The 16,753-nt window shown below is 40.3% G+C and overlaps 1 protein-coding gene across 1 annotated transcript in view; it reads left to right on the plus strand.

Moving 5' to 3' along the window:
* MROH9 (maestro heat like repeat family member 9) overlaps positions 1–16,753 on the plus strand; it is a 224,997-nt gene that overhangs the window by 174,681 nt on the left and 33,563 nt on the right. Inside the window, exons 9-15 of the mRNA XM_027868360.1 lie at positions 2,946–3,095; positions 6,918–7,072; positions 9,559–9,574; positions 9,627–9,700; positions 9,809–9,974; positions 13,018–13,160; positions 14,012–14,149. Of these exons, the coding sequence (XP_027724161.1) occupies positions 2,946–3,095; positions 6,918–7,072; positions 9,559–9,574; positions 9,627–9,700; positions 9,809–9,974; positions 13,018–13,160; positions 14,012–14,149 (842 nt within the window). The remainder of the gene's footprint in view (positions 1–2,945; positions 3,096–6,917; positions 7,073–9,558; positions 9,575–9,626; positions 9,701–9,808; positions 9,975–13,017; positions 13,161–14,011; positions 14,150–16,753) is intronic.

A 16,753-nucleotide genomic window follows, 5' to 3' on the forward strand; every position in this document is an offset into this window, starting at 1 on the left:
GATAGATAGATAGATAGATAGATAGATAGATAGATAGATAGATAGATAGATAGATAGATAGATAGATAGATAGATAGATAGATAGATGGCACAGGGTGAGTTGAAGATGAATGGGTGATATATGGAGAATACAATTAAGGAGTGAGAGAAGATTATACTGGGAGAAGGACAAAGGGAGAGGTAGAATGGGGTAAATTATCTCACATAAAACAGACAAGAAAAGGCTTTTACAGTGGAGGGGAAAGGGAGGGGGAAGGTGAGAGGGAATGAGTGAATCTTATTCTCATAGGATTTGGCTTAAGGAGAGAATACCATACACACTCAATTGGGTATGGAAATCTTTCCCCTATGGGAAAATGGGGGGGAGGGGACAAGAGAGCAGGGGGATGATAGAGGGGAGGGCAGATTGGGGGAGAGGATAATCAGAAGCAAACATGTCTGAGGAGGGACAGGGTGAAAAGAATAGAATAAATAGGGGGTGGGATGGGATGAAGGGAAATATACTTAGTTTTTCACAACATGACTACTATGGAAGTGTTTTACATGACTACACATGTATAAGTGTATCAAGTTGCTTGCCTTTTAAATGAGGGTGGGTGGGGAGGGAAGAAGGGAGATAATTTGGAACCCAAAGTTTTAAAAACACATATTAAAAATTGTTTTCACATGCAACTGTGAAATAAGAAATATGGGAAATGGAATATAGAAATCTATCCTCCCCTACAGGAAAATAGAAGGGGAAGGGGATAACAGTAGGGGTAGAGAGATAGAAGCAAGGGCAAATTAGGGGAAGGGGTATTCAGAATGCATGCTATCTTGGGGAGGGGGGAGGGATGAGATGGGAAGAAAATTTGGAACTCGAAATCTTGTGGAGGTGAATGTTGAAAACTAAAAATAAGTAAATTTTTAAAAAATTTTTTAAAAAATACACTCCAGAGGGTCTCTGACAAGCAAGCCAGGCATGAAGCCCTAGCGTATGTATTTATGGAATGAGTGGGTGAGGAGGTTGTGGGTTTCTCCTCAGTGGAAGTCTTTAAGGAAAGCCTGGATGACTCCTTTGGAGGCATTTACCAATGGAGATTCCTTTTCTAATAAAATTGCCCTGGCTGACTGCTGACATCTCTTCCAAATCTGAAACTTTGTGGTCCCCTTCTCTATTCTTCCCTTGTGGAGCCCTCAATTCCAAGAGGTAGTGAGTATAATTTTGAATAGCTTTAATCATTGGGAAGTTACCTGAATCAGCCTCTGTTGCAACTTGCATCCTCTACCCTTCAGATTTAAGCCGAGGAAACTGAATTCCTCTGCCATGGTGCAGTCCTTCAGTAATTGAAGAAAGCTGTCATGTCCCTTCTAATTCTTCTTTTGCCCATGCTGAATAACCCAGGTTCCATTAGTCAAACCCCACATCACATAATCTTGAGGCTTTTCTCCATTCTAGTCACCTTTCTCTTGATTCCCTGCATGACATTCTTAATTATTTAATGGGTAATATGAGTCACTCGATACTTTTGCCATGATGTCATTGTTTATCCTTTGTTCTTGAAGAGGACCAGTGACACCAAGAAAGTAATGTCTTGACTTGCAAGTGAATTGGATTTAAGTGATGGGCAAAAAGTGGAGGCAAATGATTGTCATCAGCTGAGCAGTATCTCTCCCCTTTAGTGAGGCTAGTGAAAGAGATTGCTAGGGGAGGAAAGGTGGTGCACTACTGTTGTGCTGCAAGAACATAGGGATCATATATTTAGAGTGGGAAAGGACCTTAGAAACCATTTCATCCAACCTCCTCCTCTTAGAGATGAGGAAACTGAAGCACAGACAGTTTAAGTGATTTGCTTATGGTCAGACAACTATTAAGTGTCTGAGGCAGGATTTGAATCCAAGTCTTTCTGATTTCAAGTTGAGTACTCTATTTACCACATACAGTACCGCCTCTGTAAAAGGAGAAATTTCATGAGGTTATGATGAGAACAGGTTACTTAAATATATAGTGCATTTTTTTTACCCACCTTTGTTGTATAGCTCAGTTCCTATGGATTTTATCTTCCATATTTTAGACACTGAGATATTTGTATTGTATCCTTCTCTGCCTGGTGTCATTATGACAGGAAGGAGCAAAGTCCTCCCATCTCCACCACAAGTCCCTTTCAATGCATCCCTGTTACTATTCTACCTCTTGTGTCTCCAGACTCCTGTCAGTCTTAATTTCTACCCACCAGGACCATGTCCAATCTGGGTTCATACAACCATGGTATAGAAAAGTAAATATGATTGTGTTCCCTCTTACCTCCATTGTATTCTGGCTCTCTTCACCCCGAGAAGATATTCTCTCTATCTTTATTTTGCTCTAGAGAAAAAAAAAATCTGCTTTATGCTAAGAAATTGATATGATTTGGGGTTGCTGGGATCCTGAAATGTCAGGTACAGGTCAGAGTCCTCCTGAAAAGAATTCACACACTCAAACCTTCTTCCAGTCAAAGTGGCAAGTTTTATTATAATGCAATAGTAGCAAGCACGGTTCCTAGTGAACTGCAACTTACTGGGAGTGAGATTGATACTTACATACAAAAAGGATAGTGAAAGGATCTGGGTGGGATTAAGGAGTAGTAAATAATCTGAGTGGGCCAGATGTGAAAGGACCTCAAGTAGGCTAATTAGATGATCTAGTGGGATTAAGGAATAGTGGATATATGCAAGTAGTCTGGGTTGGGCCAAGAGCTACAGTGAAAGGACTGTCAAGTAAGCTAATTAGGTGATCCAGGTGGGCTGGGGTGGGCCAGTTGCCTTGGGCAGAGGCCAGTAATCTGGGCTGTGGAAATGTATGGGAAAATTCAGGGACTGGGTTGCTTTCAAAGACATGGTCTTTTCTTTTTAGGGAGGCAGGTTCCATTACCGCATCACAATCAAGTTTCACTCTGGCTGATTGGCTGTTTCCTGTTTGGTTTCAGTATATAGGTGAATACTTGCCACCATACCTGCTGAATGACTTTGTCTTTGGTCTTCTGAAGAAACTTTGCAACCCTCCATTGAAGACTGCAACAAAAGCATCAACCTTGTTGAAACTGGTCCTAATGGACTATGGCACTAAAGTGACTGGGGTAAGAGCCTTGGTTAATAATAACAAAGCACAGATTCACTTGTTTTGTTTTTTTTTTTTTCCCCTTGGGGTGGGGTGGGGAAGAGGGAATTCTACTCTAATACACGTCCTCCTATTTTCTGTTCTTGTCTCATAGGATAATAGATTTAAAATTGGAAGGGACTCTTAGAGGTCATCTGCTCCTAGCATCTCATGTTATATATGAGGAAACTGAGGCCCAAAGAGGTTATGGAATATACCATGGTAGGATGCAAACTCAGACCTTCTTGACTAAGTCTTGTGCTCTCTACATGCTGCCTTTCATTGACCTGTACTCAGAAAATAAGGTTTTCAAGGGTCCTCAATTGCAAGGGCCTTTACTGAACATTATCCAAGAAAGGCAGTGTGGTACAATAGAAGGAGCATGCAGTCAGAAGACCTGGGTTTGAAGCCTGGGCCTCTCTCTATATTAGCTGTGAGACACCACTCTGACCATCAGATTCCTCACCTATAAATTAAGGACACTGGTATCCATAATCTCTAAGATTCTTTATTGTTCTAAATCTATGATCCTCCAAACATCTGCATAAATGTGAGAAGCTTATACTGCTGTTAAGAGGATAAAGATTACAATTGATTTATAAGCTTTCCATTTTATAAAGAAATTCACCATACCCCACCATACATGGTCAAGCTGATATAACTAAATCTGTTACAACATACTTTCTTTATCACTTTATAGTTTATGGATTGCTTTTGTCACAACCATCCTGTAAAGTAAGGACTTCAAACATCAGAATTCTACCTACCTGAAACCAAAACAGGGGCAAATTCAGTTGATTGAGAGAAGAGGCCATGCAACTATCTGAAAGTGCAACTGTCCAACTGGGTCATCTAGAGCAGTGCAGGGGAGAGGCATAATGTTGGTACAGAAGGTAGTCTGTGAGGAAGAAGGGTTTATTGTGCAGAGAACAAGTCCCACTGGGGGTGTAGTCATGCTGGTGTGATGATTAAAAAGGTTCAAGAAACAGTTTCTGAGTAATTTAATCATTTTGTTAATAAGACGAGCCATTATTAATAAAAGGGTGGTCATTTGGCCAGCTCTCTTAGACAAAAGACAATCATGGCAGCAGGCTTACAGTTCATACACCCTTCAAAGAGCACATGTTCCTAAGGGGTGGCAATCAGCTCTGATTGGATGATACAATGGAAGGTGAGCTATATTAAAATGAAGGGCTGAGAGTGACATCATGTCAACCTTGGACAGAGAAACTATCTCTATACTCAGACTACTCCCAGCTTTGAGCTATCTAGACAAAAGGATCTGTCTCCACCTAAGCAAGTGTAGAACACAATGGGGTTCTGACCAAGATGGAGAAGAGTTAACTCAATTTCATTATCAGTAATGTCCTTCAAGAGACTGAACTTTTAAAATGAGGACTTTGAAAGAAGAGGAGAGCTTTGAATCTCCCCAAATTATTGGTTATTAATAATTATTTCTCTCACTGGTAATGTGCAACTGGTATTCCAGAGAATCTCATGAATGTGACTGTTTTCATAGACCCCATAAAAACATTAGCTGAGGCAAAGATAGTGGTTGATTTAGAGAAGAATCATTGAAAGACACTTTCCTAGGGAGAAAGTGTAGGACCCTGATGCAAAAAGTCCATTTGCTCCACCTTAGTTAGATTCTGTCTAGTATTATTATCTCCATCTAATAGATGTGGAAACCAAGTACCAGAGACATGTTAAGGGACATGCTTAAAGTCACATAACTAATGGTGAAGTTGGTTCTTGCTTCCAGGTCTTTTGACCTTACTTTACAGGATGGTTGTGACAAAAGCAACCCATAAACTACAAAGTGATATTAGCACAAGAAATATGTGCTAATAAGTATGTATGTATGTTTTGAAGGAAGCTGGAAGATGAAGAGAGAGAGCTTTCCATGCAGGAAGGAAAGCGAGTAAAAGTGTCCAGTCAGGAGGAGTGTCTGGTGTAAGGAACATCAAGGAGTCCAGTGTCACTGGCTCAGAGAGTACATTGAGGGAGAGTAAGATCTAAAAAGCCTAGACAAGTAGAAAAGGGTTAGAAATTTAAAAGCCAAAGAAAGGCTTTTATATTTGAGCCTGGAGGTGCTAGGGAGCCACTGGAGTTTCTCTGACTGGGGAGGGGAGTTGAAAGAGTGGTGATGTGGTCAGAACTCTGTTTCAGGAAGATCACTTTCATAGCTGCGTGGAGAGTAGACTGGAGTGGGGAGAAATGAGTGAGGGAAAGCAACCAATAGCTTATTGCAACAGTTCACACATGGGGTGTTGAAGGCTGATACCAAGGTGGTGGCAGTGTCAAAAAAGAGAAAGAGGTGCATATGAGAAATGTTACAGGTGTAGAATCAGCAGGATTTGGGCAACAGATTGGATGTGGAGGGTGAAGGAGAGTGAGGAGTCAAGGATGATACCTACGGTGCAAACCTGGGTGCCTGGAAGGATGATGATGCCCTCAACAGAAATATGGAGTTTGGGAAGAAGATAGAGTCTTCTGAGAAGGATAATGAGTTCAGTTTTGGACATGTTGAGTTTAAGATGTCTATGGGACATCTAGTTTCAGATGTTCATTAAGCAATTGTAGATGTGAGACTGGAGGTCTGGATAGAGGTTAGGGCTGGATAAATTGATCTCAGGAGCTGTAGATATGCCATGGGAGCTAGTGAGATAAACAAGGTCAATAGTATGTAAGAAGAGAAGAGAACCCAAAACAGAGCCTTGGGGGAAACACATTGTTAGCGGGTGACTCTTGGATAAAGACCCAGCAAAGGTGACTAAGGAGCAATTATACAGGTAGGAAAACCAGGACAGGGTGGTGTCACAAAAAGAAAGAGAAGAGATAATCAATAAGAAAAGGGTAATGTATAGTGTCAAAAAATGCAGAGCTGTTAAGAAGGATGAAGATTGAGAAAAAGTCATTACATGTGGCCATTAAGTGAACACTGATAACCTTAGAAAGAGTGTTTTTACTTGAATGAATAGCCAGATTGCAGATAGTTCAGGAGGAAGTGAGAGGAAAAGGGTAAAACTTCTTACACTACAAATCTGATGAGGATTTTTGTGAGGATCAAATAAAACAATGTATGTTATAAATGCAAATAATATCAACATTGGTATCATCGAGTTAACATACTGGGTGACACATGGATGGCTTTTCAGCAAGTTATTTTAACTGGTTTCATGAAGCTGACATATTTCATTGATCATGACAGAACTGACAATAAAAATATCAGGCATTTATTAAGTGCTTAGTATATGCAAGACATTATTCTACATTCTATGGATAGAAAGGCAAAATGAAAGAGCTTGATTCTACTAGAGGGAAAGAACATTTACATGTAATTTGAGTCCTCAAGTCAAATCAACAAGCATTTATCAAGTGTCTACTGTGTTCCAAGCACTATGCTAAGCACTGGAGAGAGCACTAAAAATCAGGTTGTCAGGAAAACTCTCCTATTCAGGTTGCACCTGAACTGACTTTCCAAGACATATTTTCAAGGAATTTTATAATAGATGGATCTTATTTTGTCATTCAAGGACCTGCAGGTTTATTTCTTCCCTAAATATATTTTTTTAGCCTAAAATGCTTTGATTTTACCCTTTTCCCCAGTTAATTGTTCTCCCTGTTGATGAATGATGAGGTTTAAATTCTTACCTCCAGTTCTTGATTTTCTTAAATTAGAGAGGTGAATTCTGTGGAGTCTTGCCATAACCTCAAGAAGCTTAGGGCTATATTATTCATATTCAAAACAATAGGAAGAACATCAGAGAAGACAGTTTCTGATGTACTATTTCTCTTCCAGGCAGCTAAGATTGTGGATTATATTCATAAGCAATTGAGTAGTGAGTCACCTAACATTCTAAAGCATGCACTGCTGCAGGTAGTCACCTTGTTGACTCGCTGCTGCCCCCAGAAAGTCGTCTTTCAACTTTTGGACTATACGTATCCAGTAAACAGGTGAGAAAGTTTCTTTTATTAAGAGTATATTCACCCAGAGCTTATAAATGTTGCTTTCTTGATGCCTGTATTTTAGGCACAGACCATTGTCCCTTAAAACAGTAGTGGGTTTTCCTGACAAATGGGCATTTTCTTATTCTCCTTGAGGGAAGTCTTGGAACATCTACCGGAATGGTGCAAAGTGGTCTCTTTATTAACCAAGAGGAGGGCTCTCACTTCTACCTGTTAGTAAGATGAACTGAAATCTTCAGTTCCCCAGCCACAAATGGAAGTTTCTAGTTATCTGAACTCTTAATTCGTAGTATGACCTGGGAGTTTTGAGAATGGAAAAGGTGGGACATAAGAATGTGCAAGAGAAAATTTAGCAGGGAACCTGGTAGGTAAGGAGTCAAAGGATAGGAAGGCTTTTTGTGGAAAGAATAATACTCAAGATTCCTGTTCCCTCTTAAGACAAGTGTCTGCTTTCTCTTGATTATCTCTAATTTCTTCTGTATATAGCTTATCTATACATCATTGATTACATGTTGTCTCCTACATTAGTGTGAGAGCAGAGACTGTCTTTTGCTTTTCATTGTATCCCCAGGGCTTAGCACAGTGCCTGGCATGTAGAAGATGCTTAATAAATGCTTATTGGCAATAGAATACAAACTTCGCATATCAGTGTGAAGGTAATAAAAGGGGATGGAATAATTAGAACCAGGTGAATTTAATTAGACACTGTTTCCAGACAAAAATGAATAAATCTCAACACTAAGATTTACATGGCAAAAAATGAGGGTAGGACTAGGATTTTCCATTTGTGGACGTTATGTGGTATAATAGGCATCAGTATCTCTGGCTCTGCTCGCATACTAGCTGTGACCTCATGGATATCACTACCCTTCTCCAGGCCTGAGTATCTTCACATGAAAATAAGGGGGTTAGCCTAAATGATGTCCAAGGCTCCTTCCAGCTCTAAGTTTCCTTAGCTTCTGATTTCGAGGCCAGAGAGAGCCTGAAAATTGAGCATCTGAAGAGGACATTTTAATAGGTTAGCTAGTACCGGCCTATCTAGGTAGAGAAGCATAATTCAAAGTCACAACTATCAACCCTGATGCAAGGGACTAGTGAGAGGGGAGTGGGATTCCAAATTAGGCAATGGAGTTCCAAGTAACAGTCTGGACCAAAGTCTATAATATAAGCAGAATGAAAGGAGGCAGATCTGAGAGTAATGGCAGTCCAAGATGGCATAAGTGGTCATAATCGAGATGATTAAACAGAAAACACTAGTCCAGGAAACATAAGGGCAGAGGGAATCAAGGGATTAATAAGACATGATAGGAGTCAGGAAATTTACACATGGAGGGACAGGACATCAGGTCAAACACTCTGGCACAGAAAGATTAGGTAATAGGGGTTAGCATTCCAGAAAGAGAACAGTAAGAACCAGGAACCACAATGACCTGAATGTTGAGCCAACATCTTCTGAAGTAGAGACTCCTTCTATGTATCCTGTTTAATGCCACAGTAGTACCAAGATATTGGATTAGAAGGGGGTTGTGGGGGCAGCTAGGTGGTGCAGTGGATAGAGCACCGGCCCTGAAATCAGGAGGAGCTGAGTTCATATTGATCCTCAGACCAAACACTTGACACTTACTAGCTGTATAACCCTGGGCAAATCACTTAACCCCAATAGCCTTAAAAAAAAAAAGAAGGGGATAGTAGTGGACCTAAATGTATAGGTACACTTGCCTAGAGGAGCAGAATACATGGGTGATAAATCACAAGTCCTTGACTATAAGTTGGGCAATGTTTAGAAGCAAAAGAGGAAAATGGATTTTCCAACTTCATTTTCCTTTGGAATCTTGTTACAACCCTTTCGAAGAAGTCCCAAGAAGTTGACAAGTCACAAAACCAACTGGAAAAAGACATTATTCTCTCTATTTGGGGATTCAAACATGATTATTTGTGTTGTATAAAAAAAGTAGAACCAAGGCTTCTGATTCCTGACCCTCTACTTGAATGAATGAAGGAAAAAAAAACTTTTTTTGAGTATTTACTATGTGCCAGGTACTGTGCTAAGAGCTGAAGATTAAAAAAAAAAAAAAAAAAAGACAGTCAATCCCCACCCTCAAGGAACTTACATTCTTATAGGGGGAAGACAACACATGTAGAGGAGTAGTGGCCCAGGAAGGGAATTTGGGTCTAGGGAGTGACAGAGATAGTGAGGCAACCAATTTATAGAACCTTTACAGAAGTAAACACAGTATTTATTTGATCACTGTGCCAAAAGCAAAAGGCTATGGAGATTGATATTTGCAGTGGAGGGCCAACCAAACAGGTGATGAGATGTCCTAGGGGGATGTCCTTGGTGGACATCCTTGGTGGATGGCCAGATGAGATGTAAAGGTAAAACATAGTCTGGCTAGGAAAAGCCAGTAGCTATAGAAGGTTAATTGAGCTAGTTTGTACTCATTCCACATCCAATCAATTAGGTTTGGCCCTAGGATGGAAGCTCCAAAGGTGAGTGTATCAACTCTTCAGGGACTTGAGAACATGGATTCCGGAGGTCCAGGATATAGAGCTTTGGGTCTCACATGAGGGCTGCAGATTCCAAGTGGGAAGAAACAAGGCAGCTGCTACAGGAAGGTAGTGAGATGACCTCAGTGGGTGACCTGGGTACATTTCCATGTTGCACACCAAATGCAAGATTACTGTACACTTTTTAAATTTTCTTTGTGGGGGACTACCTTTCAGTTTAGTGCTGGAGATGTGGCAAGCAGTCAGTTCAGAAACAGACTCCTCACCTCTTGTGCTGAAGACAATCCTGACGGTGCTGAAGGGGAAGCCTGGAGAAGTAGAAGGAAATAATCCAGCGCAGAAACGTTTTTCTCTTGATGATGCCAACATGATGCCTGTGACAGTATGTCTCATGTCCACCATTTCTAAGGTTCTCACTATTAGTGGCAGCAATGTTCAGCTCATCACAGAGGCCCTTACCTAGGTTTAGGTCTGTCATAGGAGAGTTGTAACTAAGAATAATTTTGCCAGGGGCAAAACCACTTTGGTAAGACATGGAGTGGCAGCTGGGGATTGTAGAACAGGAGACAGTGTGTCTGACCCTTGACACTGGGGGCACAATGAGGTCGGCGACTGCTAGTTCTCATGCCTGCTGCTCCCTGACCCCTAAAAACGGCTACTCGTGCCTTTGTACACCAGTTCTTGACTCTCGCTATTAAATAAGGGATCCTGGCAGGTGACAGCCAGTGGAAGACTGAGGCTGGAAGACAATTGCTATAGAGAAGGCATCCTATTCCCCCCAAAACCCAATGCCCCAAACATGACCACTACCAAGGAATCAATCCCTTGGGCCGAAATAGTGTTTCCCTAAAGTTAATCTAGCTTTCCTTTATGCTTTTATACAATCACAGATTCCAAAGATTATCAAAGCCAAATGCTCTCTGAACTCAGATCCATAACTCCAAGAATTATTATGTAGCACAAGTACTACAGATCACACCTAGGGCCAGTGGTACCAAACGTGCCCAAAGTTTCAAGGGAAGGGAGTAAGGGAATTTATTAAACTCCTACTGTGTGCCAAGCACTGTGTTGAATACTTTACAGATGTAATGAATGTGAAATATTTACAGATGAAAATGAAATATCATTTGATCCTTACCACCACCCTGTGAGTGAAGTGCCACTATTAGGAAATTGAGGCAGACTGAGTAAGTGACTTACCAAAGGTCTTACAACTAGCAAATGTCTAAGGCCAAATTTAAATTCAGACCTTCCCAACTATCTGTGTATATTATCCCAAGGGTAGAAAGAGGTACCCAAGGCTCACCACCCCCACCATTTGGTAACTTGTTATTTAAATGAATTGTATGAATTACTCTTGATAACTAGGTGCTAAGGTCTGTTCTTCGAAGCCTGATTTCTGAAGAGGTGGAGATAGAGTAACAACCCTTACCACAAACAGGTGCTTTGTGTGGGGGAGTGCTGAAAAAAGGACTCCAAATTTACATATACATATGCCCATATGTATATGTGTGTGTATGTATATACCCACACATACACATATATATGCAAATACCTGCACATGCACATACATGTATCCCCTAAAAGTAACTCCTTAGAACTAGAAGAAACCTTAGGAATCTTCTAGTCAATTCACATTTTAAAATCACACTTGGTTTTACAAAGGAAGAAACCAAGGTCTCAAAAAAAGGATGTGGTTTGCCCATGGTTGCAAAGGAAACCTCATTCATTCAACTCTTACTAAAAATGAAATTGAGCTGAGATAGAGTCAAATGAAGCTCAAATCTCACAGAATCCTTAGAGTTATACAGGTGTTGCCACCTTCCTTTTCTATCTCCAGCCCCAAAAGAATTGGCAGCCCTGGAGCAAAGCCTCCACCCCCTGCCCCCTTCAGCCTTCGGGCTGGGCTGGTCCCCTCTGGGTCAGATTGGTTTCAGAAATACTTTGCCTCCCAGAAGACTGCCTGGGGACAAAAGGTAGGCCAGACAAGCAGTGGGTTGGGAGTAGGTCCTCACTCCTTTGTCAGCCCTTCAGGTGAGAGACAAGGTCAGGGGAAGGAGATAGCTTTTCTGGAACTCTAAGACACCTCCAGTGAAGGCTGGAAGGCCTATAGTGAATCCAGAGTACACTCAATGCTTGGTGCTGGAGATACAAAGACCAAAGTCATTCTCTGTTGTTGTTCAGTCATTTCAGTCACATCAGACTTTTTGTGACACCATTTGGGGTCCATTTCCTTGGCAAAGATATTGGAGTGGTTTGCCATTTCCTTCTCCAGCTCATTTTACAGATGAGGAAACTGAGGCCAACAAGCTTAAGTGACTTGCCCAAGGTCATACATCTTGTAAGTGTCTGAAGCTGGATTTGAACTCAGGCCTGGCACTCTATCAACTGAGACACCTAGCTTTCAGACACAGTCAATCTGTGAGCATTTATTAAGCCTTTACTGTGTGTCAGGCACTGTGCTGAGCAGGAAAACAATCCCTGCCCTCAAGGACCTTACGGGGGGAAGAAAATACATTAAGAGCAAACTGAAAAGGGGAAGGAAGGAAAAAGTACCTCGGCATGAAGCATGATGGAACAGTCCTGAATCGTGTAGCCTGAAAAGATGGCTAGCCTGGGTGCTCTCCTTAATTGGAGATTCTGGGAGGATCCCTCTAGTCTCCAGTCTGAGAGGACTTTCAACCCCCACCCTCACCCAGGGGAAGAAGGTATTTCTAAAATGGGAGTACAGGGCTGAAGTGATCTTCCACAACAAAGAGCTTTAGGGAACATGATGGAGCAGTCCACAGAAGGACAACATGGTGAGAAACGAACAATGTGGCCAGCCTGGGCACCCTCCCTTGGAATCTTGTAATGAACCTTTGTGAAAAGCAAAAACTTTCGCTGAAGTAGATGACCTCTGAAAATCCATCAACTTTGAAATGCAGAATGGTATAGCGAATAGAGCTTGGAATGGGGAGACCTGGATTTGTATCCAGACCTTTGATCTGTGTGATCAAAGACAAGTCAACTAGCCTCTCAGAAGATCAGTTCCTCATTGGTAAAATGAGGCTAGGAATACTTGCACTCTTGACCTTAGGGCCATTTTAAGGAAAAAGCTTTGCAAAATTAAAAAAGCGATGTAAATATAAGTTATTGGTATAATTCTGGGAATATTCATCTCAAAGTAAATTTTTGTGGTTTGAAAATAATTAAGTTTGCTTAAAGCCCAGAGTCTGAACTTTGGAGAATAGCTGACCCTGGGTTATATCAGCATGATTTTACTCTACAGGATTTAAGTCTCCCCAGGAAGACAGGGTTTGGGGTGGGTGATGTCCTTCCTTTTATTGTCCAAGACTGGTTGAGATCAGAGAAAGATGAAAATGGGGAAACCCAGAATAACAGTTGGGTCTCATTTTCTTTTCTTTTTTTTTTTTTTCCCCTAGGCAGCCCAGGCTCTGTGTACCTTACTCCCTGTCCCTGAGTACAGGAAAGCAGCAGCCCAGTTTTTCCCTGAGCTGTTAATTGCCCTAATACTACAACTCCATTATAACAGTGAAATGAAGCTAAAAAAAAATACAGAACAATGGTAAGATGGCAATACTAAGAAAGAAGTTCTATGGTGTCATGGACGGTAGATGGAGTTGGGAAAAAGGGAAGGAAAGAGCTTGGAACTCAAATGTCACAAAAAACACAATTTTTTTTAAACAAAATTTTAAAAATAGTTATTGTTAGGACCAAATGAGATAATATTTGTGAAGTACTTGGCATGTTGTAGGCATTATATAAATGCTGATGTAGCAAAGTTGATGAGATCTTGCAGAATGATAAGGTTTTCCCAGTAAGCTTTCTTGACCCTGATGGAGAAGTCCCATGGTAATATAAACAGATGAGGAATTACTATTATTATTTCCTTAAAATAGCTCTGTCATGGAAGTAGGCTTAGTATTATGACTCTATTTCATGGATGAAGATATCTAGGCTTAGAGAAATGGTGACCTCCATCATCACAGAGCTAGTAAGTGGTGGGGCCAACATAACCATAATCATGAAATATTAGATTTGGAAAATTATTTTACTTAAACCCAGGTCTCCTGATTCCAAGTTTAAGGCTATACTACTCTGACTTTCCTTAGATGAAAATCCATCCTCTTTTTAAAAGACATCCAGAAAGGGAAATTTTCACAACTTGCTTCAGTCTATTTTATTATTTATCAGTTCTCACTGTGAAAAAGTTCTTCCTTATAGTTTATTAAAAACCCTTGTGGGACGAAGAATCTTAAATTTATTTCTTCATATTCTGTCCCCCATAAAAGCTGGAGACCACCTAATCACTGAAATAGCTCTTGCATAGCAAAACCAGCATCGTGCATGAGACTGATCAGCAAGGTGTGTGCATTTTCTTCAAGTAGTCACACTGTTGTTGCTTTGGCCATCTAGCTTTGCCCAGCAGGCTTTGAGGCTCCTACTGAGATGTTCAGGATTACAACAAGTGGATAACGCCCTTCAGAAAAAGGGTTGCTGGAACCAGTTTTCCAATGTCATATTTCATCACTACGGAGTCTACGTCATTGCCAAGTAAGAGAAAACCAATCAGTAGTATCAATGTACTAGGCCCTTCCCTATCTCCCATTTCCATTAACTCAAAAAACGAAAAGGTATTATTACATAGTCCTTCTTACACCCTGTGAAATCATTGCTGACATCTGTCTCAATATTTGCAGACCTTTTAAATGAACTTCATTTTGTCTTGGTTTACCGCATCATAGGAGGCTTTCTTGGACATTATCAAGTTTAACCTCCCTTATTTTGGTTGAGAAAACTGAGGATGGAGGACAGGAATGACAGTTCCTGCCCCTCTGCTTTGGTGATCAGGAAGGAAAGGGAATGATGAGGATGGGAATTATATTATGCCATTTTTATAGCTAGCTAGTTGGGACGAGTACACAGGTGTTCTCTGACTGGTGTCAGGAAAAGAATACTAGAATTTGAATTAGAATGTCTGAATTCTCATTATAAAAGACATAGAAGAAGTGGTAAATAAAAAATCAAGGTAATCAAACAGTAGAAATATTATCTGCCCTCACATATAAGTAGACACTTTTACCTCTAATTTTTGAAGTCTAGGATAGAGAAGAAACTTCTTAAGATGGGAGGGGGTGGGGGGAAAACACAAAAGCATGGGGAAATTACCTTTTAGTATATGGGGAGATTAATAATAATAGTAATAATAATAACTAACATAAATGTAATGCTTATTATGAGCCTGAAACCATGCTAAATGCTTTACTAGTAGTATCTCATTTAATCTTTAAACAATAACCCTATCAAGCAGGTACCATTATTATCCCCATTTTATAGATGAGGTTACTGAGGCAAACGGGGGTTAAATGACTTGCCTATATCCGCTACTGTATCTGAGACTATATTTGAATTTAGTTCTTCCTGATGCCTGGCCTAGCACTCAGACCACTGAAACATTCAGCTACCTCAAAATAAAACAAGATGATTATCAGATTACCCCCACCTCATTCAAGCACGTTCAGTATCCAGCTTAACTAATTGTAGAGAGGTTCATAACACAAAAGTGGATGGTTTTTTGTTTTGTTTTTGTTTTTGTTTTTTGCCACAAGAATCCATCTACTTAAGGGTATGGGCATAGGTGGTAGTAGTGGACACACAATGATGCCATGAGCCCTCAAAATATCAAAGAACGCTCTCTGGCAAATGTTTAGGAAAAAAAACAGTTTGATTTGGGTTAAATAATCACTCCCTTCATTTTATTAGCCCCACCTCACCTTCCAACTTTACATGTATTCCTACAAGACATACACATGCCCAGAGACCTCTGGGTATGGCAGGGGAATGTTTAGAGTATATCTCCAGAAGGAAGTCTAGTTGCTAGGTTGGTTGGTTCTTATTTCATCAATGTCTCAATGTCAGGAAATGTAGTAACAACCTGAACTTAGAAATCAGATACATTTGGTAGGAGGGGGGAGAGAGAGGGAGTAAATAGGAAAGATTATTTTTACTCTTTCTTGATGTCATCAGCTCCCATGGGTTTAATTATCATCTTTATGCAGAAGACTCCTAGATCTATATACTCAAACTTCACTTTTCTCCTGAACTTTCCCGTCTCACCAATTTATTGCTAGACATCTCCACCATAGACATCTTAAATTCAACATGTCCAAAATGGAACACATTCTTTTCCCCCCATAGACCCACCTCTCTTTCAATTTGTTATTTTTATCAAGGACTTCACCTTTCCACCTTTGATTATTCACTCTTCACTCTTTTCCCACCCTCTACATCCAATCAGTTGCCCGATTTTCCCTATAAAATCCCTTGTCTCTGTTCTCTTCTCTCCATTCACATAGCAACCACCCTAGCTCAGGCCACTATCACCTCTTACCTGGATTATCGAAATAATTTTCTTTATTAACTTCCTCAAATTCAGTCTTTCCCTTCTGCAATCCTTCTTCAACATCACTGACATTACTAATATTGCAAAGCATAGGTTTTACCATGTGATCCCCTTGTCCAAGAAGACTTCTGGGGCAAACTCATCTGTTCAGCATTTAAAGCCCCATGTTGACTATAGGATATCTTTCCAAACTGATTTCACATTATTGCCCCTCAAACTTTCCACACTGAAGTCAGACTAGCCTGCTTCATCCCCACATATAATACTCCATCTCCTACCTTTTGCTTTGCACTGGCTGCTCTCTTCTCCCCGTGCCCAAAACAGTTTTTCTCTTCATTTCCACAGCTTGGAATCCTGGGTTCCTTTCAAAGCTTAGCTCAGGGATCACCTCTTACAGAAGGATTTCCCTAGTTCCCCCTAGTTATTAGTCCTCCCCTCCAAAGACTTCCAATCTCCATATACCTTTAATGTATTCATTTAAGTATGTTTCTACCCTCAAAATATTCTTGTTGTTTCTACCCAGTAGAATATAAGTTCTTAAACTAAAATATACTTAGTCAAAAGAAAATAGGGAAACTATACTGTGTCAGCATATTATTCAATATTATTTTAGACTATTTAAAGTAACTAGACCGTATAAAATACCTAAGAGTATACCTGCCAAAACAGACTCAGAAATTATATGAACATAAACATAAAACACTTTTTGTACAAATAGAGTCAGATGTAAATAATTGAAGTAATATTTGTAGTTA

Source organism: Vombatus ursinus, unplaced genomic scaffold (genome assembly GCF_900497805.2).
Source record: "Vombatus ursinus unplaced genomic scaffold, bare-nosed wombat genome assembly UNPS02014789.1, whole genome shotgun sequence".
NCBI classification, from domain to species: Eukaryota; Metazoa; Chordata; class Mammalia; order Diprotodontia; family Vombatidae; genus Vombatus; species Vombatus ursinus.